Source organism: Solanum stenotomum, chromosome 8, assembly GCF_019186545.1.
Source record: "Solanum stenotomum isolate F172 chromosome 8, ASM1918654v1, whole genome shotgun sequence".
NCBI lineage: Eukaryota > Viridiplantae > Streptophyta > Magnoliopsida > Solanales > Solanaceae > Solanum > Solanum stenotomum.
Window position 1 is genome coordinate 1,218,350 of NC_064289.1, and position 27,486 is coordinate 1,245,835.

Here is a 27,486-nt window from a genome sequence, read left to right on the forward strand (position 1 = left end):
AGCATCTAATTTGTATAAATCATGCGTTTGTGTCTATGAAAATTGTGTTTGTACATGTATATGTTCTTTGTGTTATGCTAGAGCGACGAGAGAGATGAGGAGAGAGGCGATCGAGAGAGGGCAAAGAGTGGGAGAAGTGAATTGTATATGTATATGGGTTAGATAATTGTATAGATATAACTACTATATATATGTATTAATGAATGTGTTTGTATATCTGCATAAAAGTTGAATTTTTATATAATTGAATCGAGTTAAAAATTTTGTATTTGCATATCAAATATCTCTCTTGTTCTATACAAATACAATGAGAGAGAAGGGCAAAAGAGATCTGGGTAGGGGAAAATTTGTATTAGTATAATTATAAGTGTATAGGACGGAGATATATATATTTGTATTTGTATATATACAATCACTCTCGTTTTATACAAACACAATTTATACATTTGTGTGTACAAAAGTGAGAGGCGAGGGAGAGAATTGAGAGTGACGAGCGAGATTCAGGGGAGAGAGGCGAGAATGACAGAGTGTTTGTTACGAATTAGAATTAAATAAAACTGTAGTTTGAACATTTATTTTGAGTTAATAATTTCCTATAATGCACAAATTTTGCCCTACATAAATTCGAACTGAACCAACGGCATGCCACAACTTAGCCCGATAGTTGGGGTATTAAAAGGGACTGCTTAGCGGAAAATATGGGCCTAACATAGCTTCTCGGCCCATATAAGTTAATTGTCTTAGGCCCACGCCCAAAGTATGAATGACCCAAAGTACGAAATCACAGCAACTCAACCAAACACACCCTTGTTTCTTCTCTCCGATACCCACAATGCAGGCGACCGTGCGCCGTCCGGTCATCTCCTTTCTCTTCTCTTCACTATCTCTCCGCCGTATATCCAGCTCCTCCTCCGCCGATCACCACCCCAAAACCCTAACATCTCCGCTGCCGTTCTCCGATGAACTCCCAGTCCCTATCCCTCGGACCCGAACTCAAACTCCATTAGAGAAACAGTTCGAATCATGGATCAACAATCTCAAACCCGGGTTCACACCAGCTGATGTAAACGAAGCCTTGAAAGCCCAAACCGACCCGGACTTTGCCCTCGATATCTTCCGGTGGACAGGCCAACAACGGGGCTACAAGCACAACCACGTCACTTACTTAAACATGATTAACATTGCTGTCTCAAGTAAGCGCTATCGCGTTGCGGAGACCCTAGTCGAGGAAGTTCTCGCCGGCGCTTGCCCGCCGAGCCTCCCTCTGTACAATTCCATGATTAAGTTTTGCTGCGGTCGTAAATTCTTATTTAATCGTGCATTTGATATTTACAAGAAAATGACTAAATGTGAAGATGCTAAGCCATCATTAGAGACTTATAATTTGTTGCTGAATGCTCTTCTCAGTAAATTTAATAAGTTACATGTTTGTTACGTGTATTTACATTCTGTTCGATCATTAGCAAAGCAAATGAAGTCTTTTGGGGTGATTCCAGATACATTTGCATTGAATATGATAATCAAAGCTTACTCTAAGTGTCTGGAGGTTGATGAGGCTATTCGTGTTTATCGTGAAATGGGTTTGTATGGATGTGAGCCTGATGCGTTTACCTATGGCTATATAGCCAAAGGGTTGTGTGAGAAGGGAAGAGTGAATCAGGGGCTTGAGTTTTTTAAGGAAATGAGGAACAAAGGGTTTATTCCGAAAGGATCTACTTATATGATACTGGCTTGTAGTCTTGCTTTGGAGCGTCGCTTTGAGGATGCCACTGAGGTGGTGTTTGATATGTTGGATAATTCATTGTCACCTGATCAGCTTACTTATAAAACAGTGATGGAAGAATTGAGTAGGGAAGGAAGAGGAGATTATGCATTTGAACTTCTTGAAGAATTTAAGAAGAGGGATAGTTTAATGAATGAAAAGACTTACAAGTCTTTGTTGAATACTTTATATTTTCTCAATAAGGACTAGTAGAACTTTGATATGTTTATGTTTTCATTATTGATCAATCGTCTTTTGGAAGTATATCTTTTGCCCGCCTGATGAATGAGAAGTTGTTTATCAGCAATAAGATTCAGTAACGCCATCAGCAATTAGAACCGGAAAGGCTAGTCCTGCTGTTCAGAATCATCTTTTTCCAGCATAGGTGAAGAATTATTTACTAATCCTTGTTCATTAATTTGCTTGTCTTGATAATGATTCAACAAAGCTGAATCATGCCCACTATGTTATTGAGAGCTAAGTTGCTCGGACTCTCCAAAAATGTTGCCGCACCTGTGTTGATCCTTCAAAAATGCACTACTTTTGAAGGGTCCAACACACACCCGATGACATTTATGAAGAGTCCCAGCAACATATATTGAGAGGGCTGCAAGTCTTCTACATGCTTCATTATGAAGTTCGGTTTAACCAAGTAGCTTTTTCTACATTGCACCTGTGCAGATGGTTCATTTGCACTTCGCAGTGCTGGAAAGTCTTGAGTTGCTGATTCAGATTTCAGGTAACTACAAGGACAATAATTCGAGGAAATGGGGTGTGGTTATTCTTTGGCAGATGGATCTCAAACTAATGCTAAGTAGATTCCAACTGTTTGGAGCTGTGAATCAGACACTAAAGTGGAGAAACACTTCATTGAACAGTGATTGAAGAAGAAGTCTGGCCACTGGGATATCATTATGTATTCAGGCTGAAAATAGTGTTGGGCATGGAATGACTGTTTCAAGAGAAAAAGAGCCAGTAATCTCATGGTGCTGACTAAAATGAAAGGTTGGTCCAGCCAAACAGTTGATATGTTGGATACTTGTTGCTCAATGCTTCCATCATGCCAATTGATAGTTGAGACTTGAGAGTTGGCTAAATCATGAAGTGTTTTGCATCTGCACGTGAATTGGTTTCTTGCTGCCCATAATCAATGAGAATGTAGTAGAATTACCACAGGAGCGACATGGAAAGTTAGTATTCATATAGCTGACCTCAACTTGTGATTGAAACATAATACTTGTTGTAGTAGGCTTACTTGGACGCCTGTTCTGTCAAATTGAGTCTGTAAATACCTCTTGACAAAGTTCAGACTCCAAATTACTACATTACATTGTCGTTGTCATTGTCAAGGAGATGCTAATGAAACATATTTTTCAATTTTTCTTTTGCTTACTGTTGGTGTTGGGTAGTGACAATATTACAAACTCCAACCCTGTAAATATACAGAACTATTTTGGAAGCTCATCCAGCAATGGTAAAGTCAACTAAAGACAACGAAGAAGGAAATCGAACACTCTCTTTATGTTGCTTGGTCTTGGAATATCAACTTTTATTTTTATCACAAAACATAATTTACATATGGCATTCAAATTTAAACGTTTTAATCTTAATGAAAACAAATGAGAGGCATAAAACACCAGAACATCCCTAAGAGGATATATGTTTTAGAAACGAAAATACTCAAGAAGTTTGGCTATATCTTAAATGAAAGTCCTCAAGTCCCCCATATTTTACGACCCGTTTTTCAGTGTTGGCCCAAATTCGGCCCATTTCATTTGCCATCTAACTTAAAACTTTAATTAAGTAAAAATTAGGCAAATGACATAGTATAAGAAAGAAATTACTTTCTTTCCCTACTCTTTCATTAATTACCAAAAATCTCTTTTCTTAATGTTTTTCGGATACATAATATAGCAGTGTGAATACTTAATATAGCAGCGCGGATACTTTAATTAATAACGGGCGAATACTTAAATTATTAAGTTGTTAGCAGCACGGATACTTAATTAACGAGCGGATGCATAATATAACAGCGCAGATACTTTAATTAATAACGGGCGGATACTTAAATTATTAAGTTGTTCGCAGTACGGATACTTAATTAACGGGCGGATGCATAATATAACAACACAGATACTTTAATTAATAACCGGCGGATACTTAAACTAATAAAGTATCTGGTTAAGCTGAATTGGGAGAAAATAAGGAATTTTGTATTTTAGTAAAAGAGTAGAGAAATATTGAGAATAGGTAAAGAAGTGTTGTGTATTTAAATAATTTTTCCTTTAATGAAAGATCAGCAGTTGGATTAATAAGAATTTAGTAGTGGTCCCCACTCTCCAATAATATTATCTAAATTTAAGAATTACTAATATATTGGTTATCTAAATTTAAGATATCTGGAAGAATCCTGACCCTTCGTCACGCTAAAGCTCTCTCAATAACCTTGGAACACTCTAGAACCTAAACCCTTTCTTTTCACACTATCTATCACACCATTTAAGCCTCCATCTTCTTCATCTCCAACACGCCATTATTTACTTTCACTGAGCTCGATTCTATCAAACAATCAATCTTCAGTGTGTGAGTGCATATTGTGTTTGACGGGAAAATGGACGAGGATTTTGGTATTCCACCGGTAGAGGGAATGAACGAGGACATGGATCTGCCGGATGACAGTTCGACCCTGAAAGTAGGCGAGGAGAAGGAAATTGGAAATCAGGGATTGAAGAAGAAGCTTGTTAAGGAAGGTGAAGGTTGGGATACTCCTGCGCCTGGTGATGAAGTCGAAGGTAATTAGTTTGCATATGAGATTTGTTTATGTTAATGTGTTTTTTGTGCTTGCAATATTGTTTTGATTAATTAATTGCAATTGTATTAGTTGCTGTTAATTAGTATTTTGCGCTCGCTAGGCTCGTGGATTGATTCTGAGCTCATTCTATGGCGTATGGATTATTTAATTTTCATTTGTTTCATCTACTCTGCGGTAAACGTGATTTTGTTCGTGTTATTTGAGCTCACGTTGGTTTTTGCATTTTCAGTTCATTATACTGGGACTTTGCTTGACGGAACCAAGTTCGATTCCAGTCGCGATAGAGGGGACCCCTTCAAGTTTACTCTCGGTCAAGGTTAGTGAATGTTCACTAGCATTTTGTATTTGCTTGTTAATGGTTATTGAATAAACTTAAGTGATTTGATAAAACAAATGAAAGCTTGATTGCTCTAATAGGACCAGTATAGATGATATGAGATTGGGGAGCTTGTTTCCTCCAAGGGCTTAGTAAATATATGGTAACACGTAAATCTTGTTCCTTAGTTTAAAGTAGGATTTAGCTTGTCGAGAAGGCATGAACTTCACAACAGTAATTTTTTTATTACGAGAATCTGAAGATGTGGTGAAGCTGTTCTCACTAGCACTTTATAGCTCCTCTGAGATTTTCTTCTTCTTGTTTCCTTAGAGGATGATTGTAATGGTGTTTGGCATTCCAAAGTAGATTTCATCCTCAATTCTAGAGATTTTCGGGTTGAGAGGACTATGCTTGTCAAAGATTGCAAACAGAAAGTTGATTTGTTTGAAATCTAATTACATGAGAACTCATGTTAAAGCCAAGAAATACAAATTTTTTCATTGCGAGAAAGTCTCTGATATCTATGTAATTAGCATTTGCACTAGATGAATTCGATTTTGCTTCAAGATTAAACAGATATGCTGATGCTTTTTATTTCCTGATAGGACAAGTTATTAAAGGATGGGATCAAGGTATAAATACAATGAAGAAAGGTGAAAATGCTATTTTCACCATTCCTCCAGAGCTTGCTTATGGAGAGAGTGGTTCTCCTCCAACTATCCCTCCAAATGCCACTCTACAATTTGATGTTGAGTTGCTATCATGGGTGAGTGTAAAAGACATTTGCAAGGATGGTGGAATTTTCAAAAAGATCCTCACAGAGGGGGAGAAATGGGAAAACCCGAAAGATCTTGACGAAGTTTTTGGTATGTATTATTAATTTCAAATCATAAGGGACTATGCTATAGCTGTTTGGAACATAAATTGAGCATCTTCTTTTGTCTTCTGTAATTTAGTCAAGTACGAAGCTCAGCTCGAAAATGGCACAGTGGTGGGAAAATCAGATGGAGTGGAGTTCACTGTTCAAGATGGTAACCTTTGACTACTTATGCCCCACAATGTTCTATTAGGTGAATTTTTTTTGTAGTTTTGTTCTGACATCCCTAATGGAACAGGTCATTTCTGTCCTGCTCTTGCTAAGGCTGTGAAAACTATGAAGAAAGGTGAAAAGGTCCAATTGACAGTGAAGCCACAATGTAAGTGATGCTTGCTACCAAGTGACTGTGTAATCATCTGCCGATAAGAGGGCTGTTGTTAATAAGTCTGATTTGTTTGCTGCAGATGGCTTTGGAGAGAAAGGAAAACCAGCCTCGAGTGATGGAGGAGCAGTTCCACCTAATGCCACATTACAGATCAACTTAGAGTTGGTCTCGTGGAAAACTGTTTCAAATGTTACTGATGACAAGAAAGTATTAAAGAAGATCTTGAAAGAAGGGGAAGGATATGAGAGACCCAATGAAGGAGCTGTTGTTAAATGTTAGTTTGTCACAGGAAAAATTCTTTAGTTTGTGCTTGTAAGTTACATGAATACTATGATATCTGAGGGTTGTTTCAATTTGCATACTGCAGTAAAACTGGTTGGCAAGCTGCTAGATGGCACAGTCTTCACAAAAAAGGGCCATGATGGGGAAAATGAAGACAACCTTTTTGAGTTTAAGACAGATGAGGGTATGACTCCGAATACATTGTTCCAACTACAGAGATCTTATGTTGTGATTTTCCCTGGACTTTAATACTTAACTAGTATTGATTGAGCTCTAATTTACCCTGAACAGAACAAGTAATAGATGGGCTGGACCGAGCTGTCTTGACAATGAAGAAGGGTGAAGCGGCGCTGCTTACAATTGCACCTGAATATGCCTTTGGTTCATCTGAGTCGAAGCAAGATTTAGCTGTTGTTCCTCCTAATTCAACTGTGCATTATGAGGTTGAGCTTGTTTCTTTTGTCAAGGTATGTGATGTTTTCTTTCTTTTTATTTTCTAACCTTGGCTATATGTCACTGTTCTCTGGATCTATACTTTAATCATATACTCTTGTTGGTTGCTTGTAGGACAAGGAATCATGGGATATGAATACCCCGGAGAAAATTGAGGCTGCTGGCAAAAAGAAAGAAGAAGGGAATGCACTGTTCAAGGCTGGTAAATACGCAAGGGCATCTAAGAGATATGAGAAGGTAGATACCTGGCTTTTACTGTGTTGTTTAGAACTAGAATAGTGGGTCTTTTGTCTGTGAAGATCAAGATGCTATTGTGATGTGCCAGGATTACCTAACTGTACATTGTAACAAATGCAGGCTGCTAAATTCATCGAGTATGATACTTCCTTCAGCGAGGAGGAAAAGAAACAGTCTAAAGCATTGAAGATCACCTGCAACTTAAATAATGCAGCCTGCAAGTTGAAATTGAAAGATTACAAGCAGGCCGAGAAACTGTGTACCAAGGTATAGAACTCGAAACCTAGAAATCCCCCCCTTAAAAGAAATACTCATTCATCCTTTTTACTTTCTTCTTGAGGATTATTTGTGTGAGCTGTAGGTGTTGGAACTGGATAGTGCAAATGTCAAAGCTCTTTACCGCAGAGCTCAAGCATATATGAACATGGCTGATCTTGATCTGGCTGAATTTGACATTAAGAAAGCTCTTGAGATTGATCCTGACAACAGGTATACAACCAAGCCCATTCTATACTATACCCAAGCTGTCATATTTGTCAGTTATGGTGCTGAAGCTTGTTCTCTTATGTGATATCAAGGGATGTGAAGCTTGAGTACAAAGCTCTAAAGGAGAAAGTCAAGGAAATTAACAAGAAGGATGCAAAGTTCTACGGAAACATGTTTGCAAAGTTGACTAAGCAGGATGCAGCAAACTCAGCCGTAAGTGGCAGACTTTATAACCCCTAGACTTCGAGCTTTACTTCTTGTTCTTTTGTTGACTCACTCATGGCTTTGTTTTATGTAGAACTCTGCTCCTAAGGAACCAGAACCGATGAGCATTGATAGCAAGGCATAACTTTAACTCAGATATGACATAAAAAGGATCAGCATCATTATCTAGACGGTTCCGATGAGATGTCATATATACCATGGAGTCGTTATAGTTGGATTTTAGGAAAAAGTTTTTGCTGAATAACTTGACTGTAATTTCTGATTCTGCATTGGGTACTTATATTAATGGATCCTCTTGTAATAGAGTTTCATCTGGCGTCTTTGGTGTGACATCTTTTAGTTAATTGTGTTTTGTCCTTTTGAGTGGAATTTATTGAAGGTCATTCGAAATTGATGTAGGCAAAATCAGTTCTTGAATTGCAAGCCAAGGCCGTACCTCTAGAAATAATGGTTGTGTACAATAATAGTAGTAAAAATTATGTAACGGCGGGATTTGGACAAAATCGAAGAAACAGAAGAAATCTCTGATGCTTAAGACATGATAATTGGAAGGTGTCTGCTTTACATATTTTTTCTTAGCGACGCACCTGCAAGCCTTGTGCATCTTTTTCTATGGAAAGCTGTTGACGGTCATATTTTTTAAAAAAAATTATTTGTACTAAATTCTTTGGTTCACCAACGTTTATATATATTTTGGAAGTTAAATAAGTTGAGGACAATCATTTTGTTGTACATTGACTGTCTTCTAGTGTATTTGCTACTCCTCCTTATTGGAGGCCTCGAGGACGCTAAGCCGTAGCAATTCTGTGTCGGTTGTCATCATATTGCTTCATCTTCTCTACCACAAAGGAAGGGGTAATGTTTAACTCATGAGATTTATATGTTCTTCTTTTGACAATCCATTTATAAAAGTATATTGAAACTTATGAGGTTTAGGTATTATTTTTTGACACTCCATTTATAAAAGTATATTGAGTATATTGTTGTTGAAACTATTTCAGTAAAAATGGGCACTTCATTTAATTTTATTTTATCATTTACTATACGTTTTTCATAGTAGCTCTACCTCAATACCTTACAATTTCTCGTAGGTTTACTATTTAATACTATATAACATTATGTAATGATGGAGAACAAAATAATTTATTCAAACATTATATTCATTAAAATAATGTAATACGATACATGTAAAATAATATAACAACCATCCAAACAAAATGTAAGGAGCTTTTTTCTTTTCTTTTTGGTTTCTACCGGTGTTCGATATCCGAAATCCAAAATAAATGATATAGACGACTTGGGGTATTGAATCGAGATGCAATATATTAGCCCAAGAATGAAAAGCCCAAAAAAGTCAGAACTTTCAGCCCAGCCCATATCTTTAAGAACATTCAAAATGTTAGGGTTTTAGTGTTCTTCGTTCAAAGCGGAAGAGTGGTGTGTGAGGGGTGCGGCTTAGCTCTCAGTAACCATGGGTATGGATCTGAACCTGCTATTTCCTTCTTCTCTACACTAACTAATTTCATGTGCAATTTGATGAAAAAAACAGACGATTTTTATTAATTTTACTGATTTGTTTATGGATATGAATATGAAGGTATCTCACGAGACTCCATGCACAAAAGGCGTGCCACTGGTGGCAAGCAGAAAACCTGGAGGAAGAAGCGAAAGTTAGTGTTACTGCCTTTTTTTTTCTTTTGCCTGAATATCTGTCTCTATATTATTACATTGATCTTTCCGCCGTCTTTCGTTATCAATAATTGTGCTCATATCGTTAGATTATTTGCCATACTAGGTGCTTATTCTTTAAAATACAAAAAGTTTATCAAAATACTGCATAGTAACGTATTGTCTATGAATACACTTTGTCTAACTGGTAAATGTATTGTACAAAAGAATTGTCTTTCAGTGAAGTAAGTGGTTATCTCTGGTGTTAAGTTGGTGAGTATTAGTTGAATATTGATATTAATACCAGCAAATTGGAAGTGATATTGAGTAAATGTTGGGATAGTAGTAAAGAGAAAGAACTTCCGTGTATATGCAAAAACTTCATTTATCGTTATGATGGAGAATTTACCAAACACATGAAAATAACTTCATTTCCTAGAATAGAGTCAGATTCCTTGCTATTCTTAATTGTTGTTTCAAAGGAAGTAGTAATAAGTACTAGCTACCGTAGAAATTGCAATATAACTTCCATTCTCCCTCGTGGAATTGGTAATTTTGCCAGGGTAATATTAATATGATTTGCTGCTCCTTATAAAAAAATCCTGCACAGTAGATGTCTTCTCCAGGATCGTTTCTACAAGCATATAGTAATTCTAGAGTTGTAAGTTGGGAGATCTATATCAATCAAACAAGCAACTCTTCCAAGATTAGTTTCGGTCAGTGATAGGAATTAATATTAGGTTTTTTTTTTTTGAATATTATACACGGAAAGTGAGGAGAAATGGGAGAAGGGAATACAATATGGGAAATCAAACTCCCACCTAAATGGTGGAGGTTGGGGAACACGTTGATGAGCTACCCTTAATCCCTAATAATTAGCATTAGATTAATTAAGATAATGGAAAACACAATCTGCATTTGTATAAAATGAATTGATGATTATGACAGGAATGAAAATAGAGTACATAAAATACTTATAACAAAATGACTGCTATAAAAATTATTGTTAGCATAGTCGTGTGAAAAATCTGTTGAAAATTAATTATGTTGTGATGTTGTAATGGAAAGTCTGATTGGACAAGCTACTGATTTTGTGTGAATATGCTTTTCTTATTGTTAAAGGTACGAGCTTGGCCGTCAGCCTGCTAATACTAAGATCTCAAGCAACAAGACAGTCAGACGCATCCGTGTTCGTGGTGGCAATGTTAAATGGAGGGCACTAAGATTGGATACAGGAAATTATTCATGGGGTAGTGAAGCTACCACCCGTAAGACTCGTATCCTTGACGTGGTCTATAATGCCTCAAACAATGAACTTGTTCGTACACAGACTCTTGTCAAGAGTGCAATCGTTCAGGTTGATGCAGCACCCTTTAAACAGTGGTACCTCCAGCATTATGGTGTTGACATTGGTAGGAAGAAAAAGGGGGCTGCTGCTAAGAAGGAAACTGCTGAGGTAGCCAAATTTTGTTATCTTTACTTCCATACCTGGTTAACATCATTTGATAAGTAGTTGTTGATATCTTGCTATCTGGCTTCCTCAGCTCTTTCATGTTACTGTACAATCATAAATCATTATATGCTGCAAATTCTTCATCACGACTGTGATCTATGATTGCTTTGACATTTTTTGAAGTTTGGACATGATGTCCAGTTATGATCAGAAATAACTTACCCAAGATTGAGAAAGAATTGATAAAGATAGAAAATGTACGAGTGAGTGGAAAAATAGGTCTTATTGAGGATACTTTTGACCTCTAACAATGCAGCGAAGGTGGTCTTTTACATAGTTTGATCTCTCCTCAGTCACATTCTACTGTATCTAAATAAGTCTATTTTTCCTAATTTACTTTGAACTGTTCAACTCCAGCAACTAATGTATTCCACTTTAATAAAAGTATCCTCTCATTTTTATGTCTGAGAACCTGAAATATCCATTTTGATGACCAAGTAGTGACGACTTCCTTCTTTTCTGTATATGCTGATTATTTCTTTTGGTACATGGCAGGAGGGAGAAGGTGCTGCTGCGGCTGAGGAAACTAAGAAGAGCAACCATGTTCTCCGAAAAATTGAGAAGCGCCTGACAGATCGCAAACTTGATTCTCACCTTGAAGAACAATTTAGTTCTGGTAGACTATATGCTTGCATCTCATCTCGCCCTGGTCAGTGTGGCAGAGCTGATGGGTAAGTTCCGCATTGGCAACCTTGATTCTGGGCCCTAGACTCGTGAGATAGTTTTTTTGCATCTGTTCCCATTCAAGTCATGATCTTTATATTGCAATTGACAGGTATATCTTGGAGGGCAAAGAACTTGAGTTCTATATGAAGAAACTACAGAAGAAGAAGGGCAAGGCTGCAGCTGCTTAATTGGAGCTCTTTGAATTTTGAGACTAATTTATATGTTTTTTTTCCTTTTTCCTATTAAACAACTTGGTTTTGTGAGGATATTTTTCTATATGCAGTATTCTTTAATCTTATGATGAGTTGACATTGACGCCTGGACTTCGTTTATTGTTGGCATTCATTACTTGTTTCAGCTTATTCTGAATTTTTGTTTGCCATATAAACATACACCGCTGGTCGTTCTGGCCGAATTAGTGTTGCTTTTATTTCAGTGACCCGTTTGGGTTGGTTTCCTAGCATTTTCAACTATAAAATTAATTTTTAGCATGTTTGGACATCAATTATTATTCCGATATTTCAAAGTATTTTGTAGTTTTTTTAAAGTTTGTTGGAAAATCGATTAGATGGGAATTTGAGCCATTGTATCGTGGTCCAATGAGATAGGTTTCTCCTTGCATACTAGATATCAAACGCTATTCACTTAGTTTTTGGTCCCTTGATTTTTGTTACTACATGTTTATTATGCTTTAGTTATAGTTCTATTTTATTGTGGTTACTGATTAGTTGAGTCTAGGATTTATGAAAATAGTCTTTGTGCCTTCCTGAGATTACATTGGGTATGATATTGTTGTTGAGGAGCATTCCAATGAAAAGATTCATTTTCATTCATAAATCTTGGACTTTCTCAAAGCAGATATTGCCTTTCTTTCAACTTTTAAGCAAGCTAAAGTGAAGAACGGATTTCAATGACCAACAAAATCACTCACACATGCACACCAGCATATCTTCAAAGGATCTTAATAGTACGCTCAGACTGGCTATAGATGATCGGAGTAGATGTTGTAGAAGTCAGTTCCGATCTAGGTATTCGCAAAGTGTTGTGTTGGATGCTCTGAGAACTACTAGTGTTTTTGTTAAAGGGAATTGAAGGATATTAGGCTTGGTCCTTGGATTCTCTCCTTTTTTGCCATTATAAATTAGTGGAATTGAAGCTACCCAAATCCACCAGCTTTGATACAAACTTGTTACCAAACTTGTAAGCAACATAACTTAGTCCAACATCAAACGAGGAAACACGACCATGAGTGAATGCTAACAACCACTTTAGTTGTGACAAAGAGAGCATGATGTTGACATAGACAAAGACATCCTAACAAATGTTCGATCAAATATAAAAGAACATCCCACTACAAATTCACTTCCAACTACACTATCATTGCTTTTTTCTACCTAGTTGGGTAAATTAATTGATCCTTAAGTCTTAAATTTCGATCCCCCCCCCCCCCCCTCAAGTACGTTATTCAATATAGTTTACTTATTCTAGATAATATCAATAACAAACAGGTTATCGATCCCTACTTTGCTCATTCACAATTACTACAACAAGAAAGTTGTCCCTATTCCTTAAGGGGGGCTTATTATACACTCCTCAAATTTTCTATGTTATGGTCCTTAAAGACTGAATTTAGCCACCAACTCCACTTACAAGATTGGTTGAGTCTCAAGCGTACTAAAGTACATTTCATAGGATGCAAAATGGTTGTGGGGAGACCAACTATTTGGTGATTTAGTTTGTAATTTTGAGTCCTAACTATTTTATGTCCTACAAAAAGTCATCAAATTTGCGTCAGTGTCTATTCACCTCAATCTGTCTAAACATTCTTTTCTTGATAAAGACTTCACTTTTTTTTTTTGCTTGTCATTTTCACTTTAATCGTGCCCAATTACCTTTTTATCCTTGTATGAAAACCATTATCACAGTTTGGCACATGATTTTGACAATGTAACTAAAAGCACTTTGAATTAAGACTAATAGATAACCAGGTTTCACATGTTTTATGTCTCATTGATTACTTAGTACTTAACAAAAACACTATTAGGCAACCATTGATTTTTATGTTGACTTTATAGATCACTAATTCATTTTTCTAATATAATTATAAGAGTTTTAATGGTCAATATATTGAAAGAATGGGAACATGGAAATAGACTTTCTGTTTCAATTGTTATCTTTAAGTTTTACACAACACATAATAAACAAGAGTAAATTGTACAAATTATGATACACGTAAATTCATGATGTCTATTAAACTTGATATTATTTGCTGGTCCTCACACTCAAAAAAGTTTGAATGTTGTATGTGATTGAATGCTCAAATGACAGAGGTTCAATTTCTACTTAATTTTTTTTTTCTTATTTCTTTAATGTTGCACCTATGATCTAGAAATTCTAGATCCATTTCTAGTCATAAAAGGATTGTTTGTCCTGGTGAAAGGGATACTCTCGTTCTAATTGCTACAATACACATGGTATAATTCTTTTATGCGTTCATCTACTTTTAGCTATAAATATATAAAACTTATATATTTATGCAAAAATATAAATTCACATTTGTAGGCAACATGTTCAAGAATAGCTGTAACCATTTTGGATTTACAAACAAGTCAATTGCCAAATTGATTCATAGTTAGAAACGTGTAGGTAAAAAAATTCTCTTCTAAAACATTTTGAATTACAAACAAGTCAATTGCCAACAGTATTCTTTCCATTTTCACTAATCCTTTTTTCTCTTGTATATCTCTATGTAATGTAATAATTTACTTTGTAGGGTAGCCAGTTAAGTTAATTAATCTTTTAGTAATTAATGGTATACTTTGCAATGGACACCCTCACGTTTGAGGCGGATACACAATTTAAATTTCAAGAGTTTCACCTTTAAAGATTTTAGTATTAAGCCTATTATAATTTATACCTACTATTTACTATAATTTTAGTGAACATTTACGTAATTTATGTTTTGCATTACAAATATTGAATTCAAATAAATCAGATCAGAATATACATCCACCCTTGTATTCCAAATTTACATGCAAGTTAGGAATTTGACAGAATCTAATACCTTTAATTCACATGTTATATTTACATTAAAGAATTTATTTAATATTAATAAATACTTTATTCAGAATCCAAAAAAAAAAGTTATGACTGGAATTTCTTTGGCTGCTTCAGTAAAAAGTTAAATGAGTCGAAACAAAGAAACCACTGAGACACTAAAGTAACTAGAGTAACTTTATTCTTTTTGCTTTTTGATTATCATGAAATAATTTATGAGAGTTTGCTTTTTTTCTGTTTTTTTTTTAAATACTTTTTTTTTGAGGGGTCTAATTAAATAAGGGATCACATCACATATTATGAGAGATAAAACATTTTCTATTAGACAGTTTCATATCTAAACTCGAATTTGGAATTTTAATTAAAAATGAAGAATATTTTTCACTCTTACTACTGTATTCTTAAAAAAAAAAGAGGAATCTTCTGGATTAATAAATTTCAGATTGGAAAAAGCCAAACAGAAATGGAAAAAGAAATACATATGTTATTTGTCTTTACTTCTCCAAAAATAAACATTAGATTAAGAACAAACATCTAAGTCCTGTCCAGAAAATCATAGTGAAAATTATCTTTAAAAATAGTAATCTAAATCTTGAAAAATAATATTATTGGAATTATTTGATATAATTAATAGTGTGAACACAGATCTTCTCTTTTTTTTGTGTGGCTGGGGACAAGTTTGTCGGTCTAAATATCTTGAAATATAATTAGCAAAATATTATTATGTACTAATTTACTATAATTTATTTTAAAAATAGAAAACAAAAGAGAAAAAATATTTTATTTTTTTGAAAGATCTTTCTTATTAAAAAAAGTTAAGGCTGCAAAGCAGAAATATTTTTGTTAAACCCAATTTTTACTAGTATTAACCTTTCCATTACTTTATTTAACCTTTTTCTTGTTCACTTAATTATTTTTGGATTAGTTGGAAAATTTAAAGTCCTTTAATTCATTAGGTCTAGTCAGAATTGATCAATTGCCAGCCTGGGATTTAACTTATAATAATATTTTTATTAAGAAAGTTTGTAAGTTAAGGCATATGATATTTTTATTTTTTTATTATTGGACTTTCTAGCACTGTAAATCTTAAGAACAGAAGCTTCTCTACCTGGTTAGTCTATTGAAAGTTATCCACTAAATACACGACATGTCGAAAGAGGTAGGTTCAATATTTATTATTTACACATAAAATATATATTTTTAGTCATATATATATATATATATATATATAATATCATTTTTCATCGAAATATTATTTACACATAAAATATATATTTTTAATCATATATATATAATATCATTTTCCATCGAAGGGAGTTCAGATGAAATCACTAGCCCAAGCTAGCACCATCCCTGTCACTAATACAGCTGGTTACAACATAACTTAATAATCATAAATGTTTGAAAATTCTGATTTAATCACTGTTTAATTTGACACCAACCATAAGCAAATCTCTTGGAAGATTTGGGATTATATCTTGTCAATTGATATGATTTAACCAAAAGAACACTAATGAACAATTATTTGAATAATTTAAGCTTGTAATAATCTCCATTTTTAATTGCTTTACAGAGAAATACTCATATCTTACATGAGATGATGTTAACATTATACAGTAAATACTATAATAGCTCAACAAGAGCAAATATTAAAATTCTCAAATCAATTATAGATTACAATAAGTGGGGAAATATTTTCCTTAATGCTAATCCTAATCTTGTTGATTAGCAATTTCTGAAGCAGATTAAACTAAAAATCTCTCTGCTTATATACAGCAAGTTCTTTCTCCTGTGGGGGGGACCTTAATTTGTGGACAAATGAATGGTGATTACATCTTAATTTTCATGTGAGATTCAGAATTAGGCACTGCATCAGAAGAAACAAATATATTAATCATAAATTAAGGTTTTCTCCTCATTATCAGCTAAAATTCATTGTATAAGTGTTAAGGGTCGATAGCGGAATACTGTGGTCCACACTGTCAAAATAAAGGTCACTCAACTATGAGAAATTGAGTGATTTTACTACATAGTTCCTCATAGTTGAATGATTTTTTGAGATATTTACTCTAGTTGCAATAGAAAGTGTGGACCCCCAATTATCATAACTCCCCGCACCCCTCAAAAAAATACTTTGCTTCCCCTTTTCTTACCAGGGAATGTCTGTGACTGCAATATCAGATCTTGGTTAGAGTTCTGATTAAATCCCATCTGGACAATGCTTTGGAGGTCATCCTCACAGATTGTTGGAAGCTGTATAAATGAACTCTAATCAGAAAATGCCAGTAGAGATATCGAAATTCTAGTACCTTTTTTTTTTTACATAATATTGGACGGAAATGAGCTAAAATGGAGCGATATAGTTGGTTAGGATTCATATAACCGACGAGTTGTTAAATGGTTTATTACCTGAGCAAGATTTTCACCATATCCATCTACTGGGAACACATGTTGGTGCAAAGAACCACTTGGTTGATTTATCTGAAACAAAGGAAAAATAACCCCATGAATTTCCATTTGAATGTGACAAGGAAGTCATTCAAACACTTACTTCTTTGTGAAGGAGACTATCTATGTGAAAATCCATTCTTGGGTTCACTGAAGCCAACTTCATAGACAAGAACTACAAAATGTTGCAATAAATATCAATTAGAAGTTACAGCAATATCTTTCGTGTAAATCCCACAAGTGGGGTCTGGAGAGGGTAGAGTGTACACAATATGCTACATCTAAATCTTGAATTACCTCAACTTGGTGTTGGAGTGACTGGACATAATTTATAATTTCGTCGAGCATCAATGCTTTTCCGGTCACCTAGTAAAAATTGTTTATTTATGTTAAAACTGAAAGTTAAATTTAAACCTCAATGTGATCATCAAGAAAGTTAAAGAAAATGATAAAACAAAGAAATTACTGAAGTATTTGGGGACAAACCTTGTTACAGCCTGGTACAAGATCTTGCAAAAGCTTCATTCTTTGACTGATCTTTTCTCTACGGACCTAATCAAATGGCAAACAAGGCTATTATTAGACAAAATTACAGATGAAAATTTTGCCTTCAAATTGTTGCAACTTGCAAGTATAATTAGCAAGTAAAAGTGTAATTTCTCTCTCTCAAAATTTAAATTTTTAGATGAGGTCGTCACACATTAAGCCTCGGGTTCAAAACCCAATGGAGGCAAAGAAAAAAAAAACTAAAATGATTTCTTCCATCTGTCAAAGAGTTTGTGCATAGTAGGAGATCACAAGTATCTCGTGGAATTAGTGGACGTGCCTACATATTGGTCTAGGCACTACTAGTAAAAGAATCAAACTTGCATGTAAAGACGTGTTGACAATATAATTAAGTAAATAAAAATTGTCGTATAATCATAATACAAACTAGAAAAAAAAAGATGATGAACTTGTTAGGCTTACTCGTTCAGCTAAACTATGGCTATCAGTAGCTTGACCCCTTCTTGCTCTAACATGAATGTAATCCTTTTGTGGCTCCGCAATCTTTCGGTTTTCCTTTGCTTCTTTCTCAGCTCCATCATCTTCACTGCCCTTTTGTTCCTCCATTTTAACAGTTCCATTGTTGCTCCCATTACCTTCTGTTGATTTTGCTCTCTTTTTTCCAGTTTCATCTACAATTGGCACATAATTCTTTGATTTCACTGCTTTTCTTTTCTTAGAATTCAATACATTTCTTGTTTTTGACCCTATTTCACCACTTGGGTCTTGCTCAGAAACAGAACACTCTTCATAAGGACCTGAAATTTTGCCCAAATTCAATCCCTCACACATCATTAGGCTTGAGTTTTTGCTTTGCACAACAGAAGGGCTACTCGATATTCTAGTTAAATTTCCTCTCCCCATAACCCCAGTACCAGATCCATACCGCGATTCTTCATTATTCAGCTCATACTGACTCGTTCTGCCATTAAAACTACGGCTACCAAAACAAGAGAACTTAGTACCTGAAAGAGAGGGAAATGGAGGAGAATTCATAAGAACTGAATTCCCCAAATTGGGTAATTTATCTTTTCCAATTTGGTTCATTATGGGTATATGTAATTTCGGAGGAGAGTTCATGGGTGTAGTATAACACGAAGTTCTAGTGGAATCACAGTTATTAGTAAATGGGGTTGAAGGAGAACTACAAATTGAACCCAAATTCCCAATCAATTCGCAGAGTGATGAATTGGAATTTACTGAGTTGGACGGTACTGGAGATGAAACTATCGAACTCAAAGCTGAATCAAAATGGGTGTATTGATTATCTGTAGAATTATTGTCCCAATGGGTATTTAGAAAGTAATCTGAATTTTGTTCTTGAGGTGAATGTAGAGATTTTAATGGAATTTTGGGGTCAAAATGGAAAGGTGGTTGAATTCCACCATTAGAGAAGTAGTCACTATCCATGAAAGAAGAAATTAACACACAAAAAGTTTCAATAGAATGAGATTCAATTAAGGAGGAAGAAGAAGGAGAAGAGAGAAAGAAAATGGAGAAATGGAATTAAATAGAGGAAAAGGAAAAGTTTGTCTCATATTTATAACTTATTTCTGTTGCTGAGAAATAGTACTACGAAGCTGCTCGACTACCTATAATACTTCTATTAGTAATTTAAGTTGTGTTATATGTTGTCTAATTATCTCTTTGAATTTCTTATCACCTAGTTATATTTACTTTTCTAAAAATTTACTATAGTCAATCTCGTACACTTCCTTATTGGTGCATCTAAATTTTTTCTCTTCATGTATGTCTGAAGTATCTTAGTCTCATTTTCCTAATTTATTTACGATGAAGGTCATTTCAACCTTGTTATGTATAATCATGTTCCTAATTTAATTATCTTAATACATCTACACATCCATCTAAACAAGTTATGTAGATACATTTATTATTTTCTAAACAACTTGTTTTTGGCAGGTCAATCATTGCGCTAATTCAAACTTCTCCGATTAAATCGGAAAATGTTGGGTTAGCATTAATTATAATATATGAATTATGATAGTAGTAATCATAGTTACTCCAATCCATCCATTTTTCACTTGTTCACTATATTAAAAGTAGATGTTCTCAGGAGCGAATGCATATAGGTTTCAGGGTTTACCCGAACTCTCTCGCCATAAAAATATATTAAGTATATATAAATTATTATTTTTATATTTATGTGGATAGATTAATTTTGAACTCTCTCACGAACAAGAAGCAAGATATAGCATAACGATAGATCTCTTTATAAATGAACCCTCTTGTCCAAGGTTCAAATGTCATTGTGAACATTTCATTTTTTTTTATCTTCTCTTCATTTAGTTTTTACAAGACCATCTTGTCTAGGGTTCAAATCTCACTGTGAGCATTTTATTTTTTTAGCTTTTCTTTATTTAGATTCAAGACCATCTTGTTCAGGATTCGAATCCCATGGTGAATATTTTATTTTATTTTTAGCTTCTCTTCATTTAGTTTCAAGACCAATCTTTCACCCTTTTTCAGAGTAGATTTAAATCCAAAAAAATCTAAACCTGAAAGAAAATTCAAACGTGCTAAATGGTCTCTTGTAACAGAATTAACTTTTTGTACCGATAAATTATATACTACTACTTCATTGGAATTGTGTTTTGTTGGCTTATTCACATGTTTATACTTTTATTTTCGAACCCCTTGAATGAAAATCATGAATCCGTCACTAGATGTTATGTTAAAAAATAATGTAGTTATCAATTTTATCTATCTTACTCTTGTTATAAAATAATTCACTTTCAAAATTAAATAATTTACTATTAATAGTGAGATAGTAATATTGTAGCAAGTCAAATTACACGGATAGAGGAAGTACTGTATAATTACTATTTCTTCGAAATACAATTTAAATATTCTTCACACATCTCTTCCAACCGGCATAATTACATAATAAATTCATTAATAATAAGTTTTATGTGACGGTGTAAGAACTTAGAAGTTTCAAAACACTATCCAAGACTAATTCTGCCTTAAATTTCAAATATAATCTCTGCTGAAAAAACGTTTAATTAATTTCCTTGAAGTATGGCTTACGGTGTGCAATATTTTAAGGAAAGAGTCAATCTATCAAATTCTATTTCAACTCCCAACTAGTTAGTTGTGACGGTGACCGAGGAAATTTTAGTAGCTTAATTGTTTGATTAATGGATTTTTTATCTAGTGAATGAAAGTTTGATTTCTCACTTTGTAATCCCTTTTCTCATTTTTTTTAAAATTTTTTTAAAAATTAGCTGTGGTTAAAACAAAAACAAAAAAATAGTTGAATTTTTTTAAAAAAAAACTTATAATTTTTTTTAAATTTATTATAATATGACTGAATCGTTCGACATGATATCTTATGACAAGATCTCCTATTTTGTTCATCAAGACTATATGTTTGAATCATGAGTATTCTGCACTTTCTAAGTTTTTTTTTTTTAATATAAAAATATCCCTCTCGATCGAATTTATGAAATACCATTATTAATAAAAGAAAACAAATAGCAAACACATTCATGTTTTTGTGAAGATGAAATAATCTCCTATATCAACTTATAACTATTCTTTAAAAATATATTGCGAAAATGTCATATAACTAAAATAAAAGATATAATCAATTACGAAAGCAAATCTCCCTAAGACGAGTATGCGATTCTGTGAATAAGACGAACTGCATGAATAGCCAGTCACAATTTAAATAGAAGAAAAATATCCTATAAAAATTTCGTATTATCCTCGTCTCATTTTATGTAACTATATTTCAAGAATGAGACGAAGTATTGTTAGATGGTAAAAAAGTAAATGGCCCTTTGAATAGGATGTCACGTAGTATTACAGAAACCTCGAATTAATACATTTTTGTCACATATATACATAATATATATTGTCCAAAAACAAATGATTTGTAAGATCCCTCTTTGATTTTGGGCAGTAGTGGGAATATGGGTTGGAAATTGACAATTGACACTGTTATGTCTCAAATATTGCAGCCGCAATGCCAGCCATATTTGCCAATATATGTATATTATATTCAATCATGTTACTATATACATAATTCAATATATATGTCTTCCTATACCAACCACAAATAACACCACGTTTTCCAATGAGAATGATGCATTGATAGTATTGTTTCGAAATTAATAAAGATTGTGGTGAAGTGGTCGTGAGGTTTTATTCATCTTTGATGATAGGTTTTAGATATGAAAGTAGTAGTGTTAGCCTTTTCAATTTTGGGTTCAGCCATAGATAACTTTGGTTCTAATTCGATATTTATAATTTAGAATTCAATAACTTTGAAGGATTAGAATCTCATTTTTATAAGCTTTAAATTCTGGAATTCGCCTCTAGCTAGTCTCATATTCGAGTCATGGATATAGAATTACATTTGTTAGAAAGTGCTTTGCTTTCAGATGTGTGACTTCATGACATGAATTTGAATTTAGTTTAGGCGGAGCCAGGAATTTCACGAAGAGTGTCCAAAAAATAAAAAAAATGCTAGTGAGAGATTCGAGCACGTGAGCATATCCTAAGCGCTGGCTCTTTCAAGGAGTCTAAAACCTCTGGGCTACAACACCTTATTTTGTTGAGGATGTCCAGACTATGTTATTTAATCACTTTATGTATCATTTTACTTATATATACGGTATTATTTTTCGACGAAGAGTTTCCAATTGACTATAACATAGCTACGCCAAGACAGACTACAAATTGGTCGCAGATTCACAACTCCTAGTCATTTCCAATCATACTATACCTAACTAGAAATGAGCAAATACAGTGGGAGAATATGATTCTAGAAGCCAAAAAACTAGAAAGGTAAAAGGATTTGCAATATATGCATGTGGTAAGCTATCCTAGTAAACTCGCGATTCATCTCAACCTAGTAACTTTTATTTAAATCATATTATTACTCATAAACATTAATTTGAAATTGTTATTTAAACCTAATTTCATAGTCTATCACAAGTCTCCATTGGTCGATAATGATAACATATTATAACTAATTAAACTATGTAGGTAAAAATATATTTATCGAATAAGAATATTATTCTGTAGAAGTTGGGAACATAATAAATACTTAGAAAATTAAAAACGTGGATAAATGAAATTTCTATTTTCGGGTTTTTTTTTCTGGTCAATGTTCAAACACGGTATGTCACCGACTTAATTATTAATACTGATAATTAAGTGGTCATTGAAACTTCCATGGCTATGCAGTAGGAGGATCTAACACTATATAAAGTGTTGCTGGTCTCTTTGATGCTCTAATTAAGGTCAATAATTGAGCTATTATTGACAAAATAAAATAATATTTTTGTTATATCACTCTTTGGACTATTATTTTCTCCGGACCACATTACTTGACGTCTTTATTAATTATTATAGTACATATCCACTAACATTCAATAAGTGAGATCTGAGGAAGGTAGGGTGTACACAGATCATATTATTACCTGTTGTTTCTGAGTCCTTATTATAAATAGATGGTCAAAAATATATAATTGTTACTTCAAAAAATTAAGACATGATTAAAAAACATGCTTCCCGTTTAGCTATAATTCTTGGAAGTAATACTCCAATATTGTGATTTTGTTAGATTATCATTTTTTTTATTGAAGGGAGATTAAAGAGAGATTATATTTTGTATGAGTAAAGATAATAAATAAGGTATGACAATCGAACACATAGTTTGTTAAAAAAACATGACAAGTAAAGTGGTCTAAAGGGACTCTCAAAATCGTGCAACCAACTAACAATTCTTTGAAATTTTCAATAATAAATATAAAATACGTATAGAATAATAAATTATTACTTGATTTTTGAAATTGAATAAATAAAAATAAACATTTATTTTTTATATGATAAATGAGTGAAAGTAAAGGGAGGAGTATTTATCAGGCATTTTTTTTCCAGTATTTATTAGGCATTTGGTTTTAGCAATATTTGACTATATCTATTTTGGCACAAATACATTTATGTCATTGGATATCTCTAGTCTCAACTACTATTTCGTAGCCTTTTTCTTGCAGTATTATTTTTCTCATATATAGCCTTAGTCATTGCCTTTGACCAACACAAATACATTGCCAAACAATTCATGTCCAAGTTTTTACAGCAATGTACCAGCGGTTTATTATCAATGTGATGATTAAAATGGGATAATTTTAAACACCATTAGGATCATCATGGTGCAGGCTTGTAGCTCTCCTTTATTATATAAGAGAGAGTTTCAAGTTGAAGCAGATACGTCTTCATTAATGTATCTGCTTCACAGCAAGGGTATTTTTGAAAATTAAAATAAAAATTCTTTTGTTCTACTTTAATTTAACTAATTTTCTCTTATTATAAAAGAGAGAGTTTCAAGTAGGCACGGCTCCATCGACGTGCTTCAGAAGGACTTTTTTTTGGGGAGGGGGGGAGGGTGGGTTAAAAAAATTTATGTGTAGTTTTTGTTATACACTTATATGTATGCGTTTCGTGGGAAACAATGGGAGTATTTGACCATTCTTATTTATTTGACGGTGTATATATTTTTTATGCACGATTTACTATTGAACATCTTCAACAACCATCTGTATTTAGTTAAAGAAACTTTTTTATACAAGTTTACAATTAAGGAAACCGTTTCTTTATTAAAGAAATAAGAATTTGGAATTCAAAGAAAACCGGCCCGTAGTTCCTATCTATCTTTCGTACATTAGGTAAATTCGCTTATGTGCAATAGCTTGCAATTTATATGAGATATGTATATCGTATTTCACAAGTTTGGTTGACAAACTCAACTAAAAAGGTGTTGACAAGACGAATAGATTCTTAACTTTCATAATGAAATATCATCTATTGCGCACTAACTCAGCTATCCGTAACGGGTAGACTTCAAACAATGTTGTAAGGAGAATATCTTGCAATTTGACACATCTAATCATGATAGCATATATATGCCATATTAATGATTTTTTGTTTTAGTATAACAATTTCAGCTTCTATATTAAAATTTTTTACTAGTCTTTAACATAATATTTTAAATTTTATGGATAAGATTCTAAAATATTGTAATGTAATTCTACCTGTGAATTCATATAACCAAAACATGACTAATGAAAGTATGAATTGTGTCAATTTATTACCCTAGTCTCTAAGTAACCTAATTGCTACTCATATAAACATAAACAAATAGAAAGAAACACACCAAAAAACAAAAATAATTAAACTAAAAAATAGGTATGTGTGTGATTGAAAAGCAAATAAAAAAATAATGTGTAATTAAATCAAGTGTAACCATTGTCTACCAACAAAAGAAGCATGAGAAGTAAAAAATTAGACAATGTTGCTTGATGGTCTCTACAGTGACATATTGACACAAACTTATTTTTATAATATAGTATGTGTCATAAAATGTTGGGTCTATGCCTTGTCATGTACATGCAATTACAATTAAGCCTTTTAATTTTAATGATGATGACAAGATTAACAACTTTGAGTAGGGGTGTGTTCGTGGATAATTAAATATCTTGGCTGCTTTGGATTATTTTATTCAAAACAACCATCGCATTAAAAATGATCTTTAGCGGTAATTAATTAATAGCAATAGCTTAATTGCTACTAAATATGTACTTTTAGCGGCAATTAGCACTCTTTGTATATGTCACTAAAGTCTTTAGCAACATTGGATCTAATGTCAATTAACTAATGCTGATAAACGTTTTAACACTCTTTGTTAATGTGTATATTTATTGCCACTAAAAGATGTTTTTGTTGTAATGAACACTCACCTAATTCATGTGTCATATTTCAAATTTCAAGAGTCAAATAGATTTACGCATTTTTTCATGTCTTTAAATATTTTGAATGAGAAATTACAGTGACTTATACTTTTTATGTAAATTTTACTTCAGAAAACATAAAAGTTCAAAGTCCAAATTTACCATCAATATTTTAAAGTTTGATTCTTCAAATTAGAACCGTATCACATAAATTGAGACGGAAAAAAAATTAATAAGCCCTAAACTTATAAAAAATTGTGAATTTTAACTATACTTTAAGTAGGGGTTCTCAAAGTGGCCGTCGGTGCATTTTAAATTTTTCATGCCTAAGAGCCTGTTTGACATTGTTGTTGAGAGGTCCAAAATACTTATTTTTAGAAATAATTAGGGGAACTTTCACATATAGTCACTCAAAAATAGCCTAATTACTCTCCATACCTATAGTTTGATAATTACAATTTGTAGCTACATGTTATATGGAGGAGAGAGGCGAGAGAGACTAGGAGAGAGAAGAGAGGAGAGAAGCGAGAGAGGGGGCAAAGAGTGGGAGAAAGGTGAATTGTATATGTATATAGGTTAGATAATTGTATATTATACATATGTATTTGTATATATGGCAAGCGAGATTGAGAGAGGGAGGAGAGAGCTGAGCCAGATTGGGAGAGGGAGGAGAGAGGCGAGAAAGAGAGGGCAGAGAGTGGGAGAGAGGTGAATTGTATATGTATATAGGTTAGATAATTGTATATTATACATATGCATTTGTATATATGGCAAGCGAGATTGAGAGAGGGAGGAGAGAGGCAAGCGAGATTGGGAGAGGGAGAAGAGAGGCGAGCGAGAGAGGGCAGAGAGTGGGAAAGAGGTGAATTGCATATGTATAAATGTTAGATAATTGTATATTATACATATGAATTTATATATTCTGGTGAATTTTACATATACAAACGTGGCAAATTATACAAACTCGAAGTTAGCCTGCGTAATTAATGTATAATGTTAGTCGTGAGTGGTAATTATAGCAAACTATAGCTATGATGAGTAATTAAGTAGTATAAGTTTGTTTAACCGCGTAATTTTCCCAAAAAATTAAGTGTTTGGTAAATCAGTAAAAGTATTTTTAAATGGAGGCAAAAACAATTTTTCTGCGGTTGGGAGGAAGCTAAAAATTTATGCTTTTAAAAAAAAGCAGAAACAAGAAATATTTTTCTCAAGACTAAATATTCTTTTCATATATACATAATTACATATTTATCAATACATTTCTTATTAATAAATTAGCATATTTCATAAATATCGTTAAATTTCATTTAAGAATTTTATTTTTTATTTTATATAATGAATTTTATAATTTACTTTACGTTTATATATTATTATTTTACGTATTATTTTGTATAATTAGAAAAAAGGTAACAACAATATTTTTTTCAAAATTAGAAAAAAGAAGAAAAAAATAACAATTAAAGATTTCAGCCTCCCAAAAATATATAATATTGATTTAAAATTTAAACATGTAAATTTTAATTTTAAAAAAATAAAATTTAATTATATTTTTTATAATAGATATTTAAAATAGTTTTTCTCTATAGAATATTTTTAATATTAGAAGTACCTAATCGTTGCCCTTTTTTTGTAATTTGACTCTTAAGTGCACATTTTTTTAAAAAATTAGTCAAACACAATTTGCTTATGAAAATCACTTTTCAAATAAATTAGCCAAATACGAATTATTTTTTTCCAAAAATACTTTTAAAAAGTGCTTTTAAAAATAAGTTATTTTTAACAGTAATGTCAAACAGGCTCTTAAAATGACAATGTGCTGAGGTTAATGACTCGATCAGAATTATGCAGCCTACTTAATTGGCTTCGAATGAAATGGGCTGTAGAATTGAGAAGATTCGGCCCAATGGCCCAGCTTAGTTAATGTTATCATTTTGTTGTATTTGAGGTTTCTGTAATCTGCAAAGTCAATTTCTAGAAATAGAATTAATTCAGTTATTCACAATTCTCCTCTATTATTTTATGTGTTTGCATATTATTCTTCAATAAAAATGAG

The 27,486-nt window shown here is 33.1% G+C and overlaps 4 protein-coding genes across 4 annotated transcripts; 3 read left to right on the forward strand and 1 right to left on the reverse strand.

Moving 5' to 3' along the window:
* Window positions 1–779: 779 nt before the first annotated feature.
* LOC125874670 (pentatricopeptide repeat-containing protein At3g25210, mitochondrial) lies at window positions 780–3,149 on the forward strand. The gene is made up of 2 exons (XM_049555665.1): window positions 780–2,147; window positions 2,444–3,149. Exon 1 carries the CDS (start codon window positions 833–835, stop codon window positions 1,970–1,972), a length of 1,140 nt encoding a protein of 379 aa, XP_049411622.1. The 5' UTR covers window positions 780–832; the 3' UTR covers window positions 1,973–2,147; window positions 2,444–3,149.
* Window positions 3,150–4,154: 1,005 nt separating this feature from the next.
* LOC125872621 (peptidyl-prolyl cis-trans isomerase FKBP62) lies at window positions 4,155–8,171 on the forward strand. The gene is made up of 13 exons (XM_049553371.1): window positions 4,155–4,554; window positions 4,804–4,890; window positions 5,496–5,756; window positions 5,847–5,921; window positions 6,006–6,086; window positions 6,172–6,366; window positions 6,460–6,558; window positions 6,666–6,841; window positions 6,942–7,064; window positions 7,185–7,331; window positions 7,426–7,553; window positions 7,643–7,763; window positions 7,849–8,171. Exons 1-13 carry the CDS (start codon window positions 4,374–4,376, stop codon window positions 7,897–7,899), a joined length of 1,725 nt encoding a protein of 574 aa, XP_049409328.1. The 5' UTR covers window positions 4,155–4,373; the 3' UTR covers window positions 7,900–8,171.
* Window positions 8,172–9,165: 994 nt separating this feature from the next.
* Window positions 9,166–11,937, forward strand: LOC125874023 (40S ribosomal protein S8). The gene is made up of 5 exons (XM_049554830.1): window positions 9,166–9,250; window positions 9,373–9,445; window positions 10,566–10,899; window positions 11,452–11,627; window positions 11,732–11,937. The coding sequence occupies exons 1-5, from the start codon at window positions 9,247–9,249 to the stop codon at window positions 11,808–11,810; spliced, it is 666 nt and encodes a 221-aa protein (XP_049410787.1). The 5' UTR covers window positions 9,166–9,246; the 3' UTR covers window positions 11,811–11,937.
* A 4,256-nt stretch (window positions 11,938–16,193) lies between these two features.
* LOC125874841 (transcription factor bHLH62-like) lies at window positions 16,194–19,221 on the reverse strand. Its single transcript, XM_049555872.1, has 7 exons — window positions 18,097–19,221; window positions 17,614–17,679; window positions 17,425–17,493; window positions 17,231–17,302; window positions 17,089–17,160; window positions 16,833–16,932; window positions 16,194–16,546 (listed from the first exon to the last, which is right to left on the reverse strand). Exons 1-7 carry the CDS (start codon window positions 19,081–19,083, stop codon window positions 16,509–16,511), a joined length of 1,404 nt encoding a protein of 467 aa, XP_049411829.1. The 5' UTR covers window positions 19,084–19,221; the 3' UTR covers window positions 16,194–16,508.
* Window positions 19,222–27,486: the final 8,265 nt, after the last annotated feature.

Coding starts and splice junctions, on each gene's coding strand:
- LOC125874023 (XM_049554830.1), top strand. Junction 10,900..11,451: donor CTAAGAAGGAAACTGCTGAG/GTAGCCAAATTT, acceptor GGTACATGGCAG/GAGGGAGAAGGTGCTGCTGC. Junction 11,628..11,731: donor CAGTGTGGCAGAGCTGATGG/GTAAGTTCCGCA, acceptor TGCAATTGACAG/GTATATCTTGGAGGGCAAAG.
- LOC125872621 (XM_049553371.1), top strand. CDS start 4,374: ATGGACGAGGATTTTGGTATTCCACCGGTAGAGGGAATGAACGAGGAC. Junction 7,332..7,425: donor CCGAGAAACTGTGTACCAAG/GTATAGAACTCG, acceptor TGTGAGCTGTAG/GTGTTGGAACTGGATAGTGC. Junction 7,554..7,642: donor GAGATTGATCCTGACAACAG/GTATACAACCAA, acceptor TGTGATATCAAG/GGATGTGAAGCTTGAGTACA.
- LOC125874841 (XM_049555872.1), bottom strand. CDS start 19,083: ATGGATAGTGACTACTTCTCTAATGGTGGAATTCAACCACCTTTCCAT. Junction 17,303..17,424: donor CACTCCAACACCAAGTTGAG/GTAATTCAAGAT, acceptor AACATTTTGTAG/TTCTTGTCTATGAAGTTGGC. Junction 16,933..17,088: donor ATGGTGAAAATCTTGCTCAG/GTAATAAACCAT, acceptor TCATTTATACAG/CTTCCAACAATCTGTGAGGA.
- LOC125874670 (XM_049555665.1), top strand. CDS start 833: ATGCAGGCGACCGTGCGCCGTCCGGTCATCTCCTTTCTCTTCTCTTCA.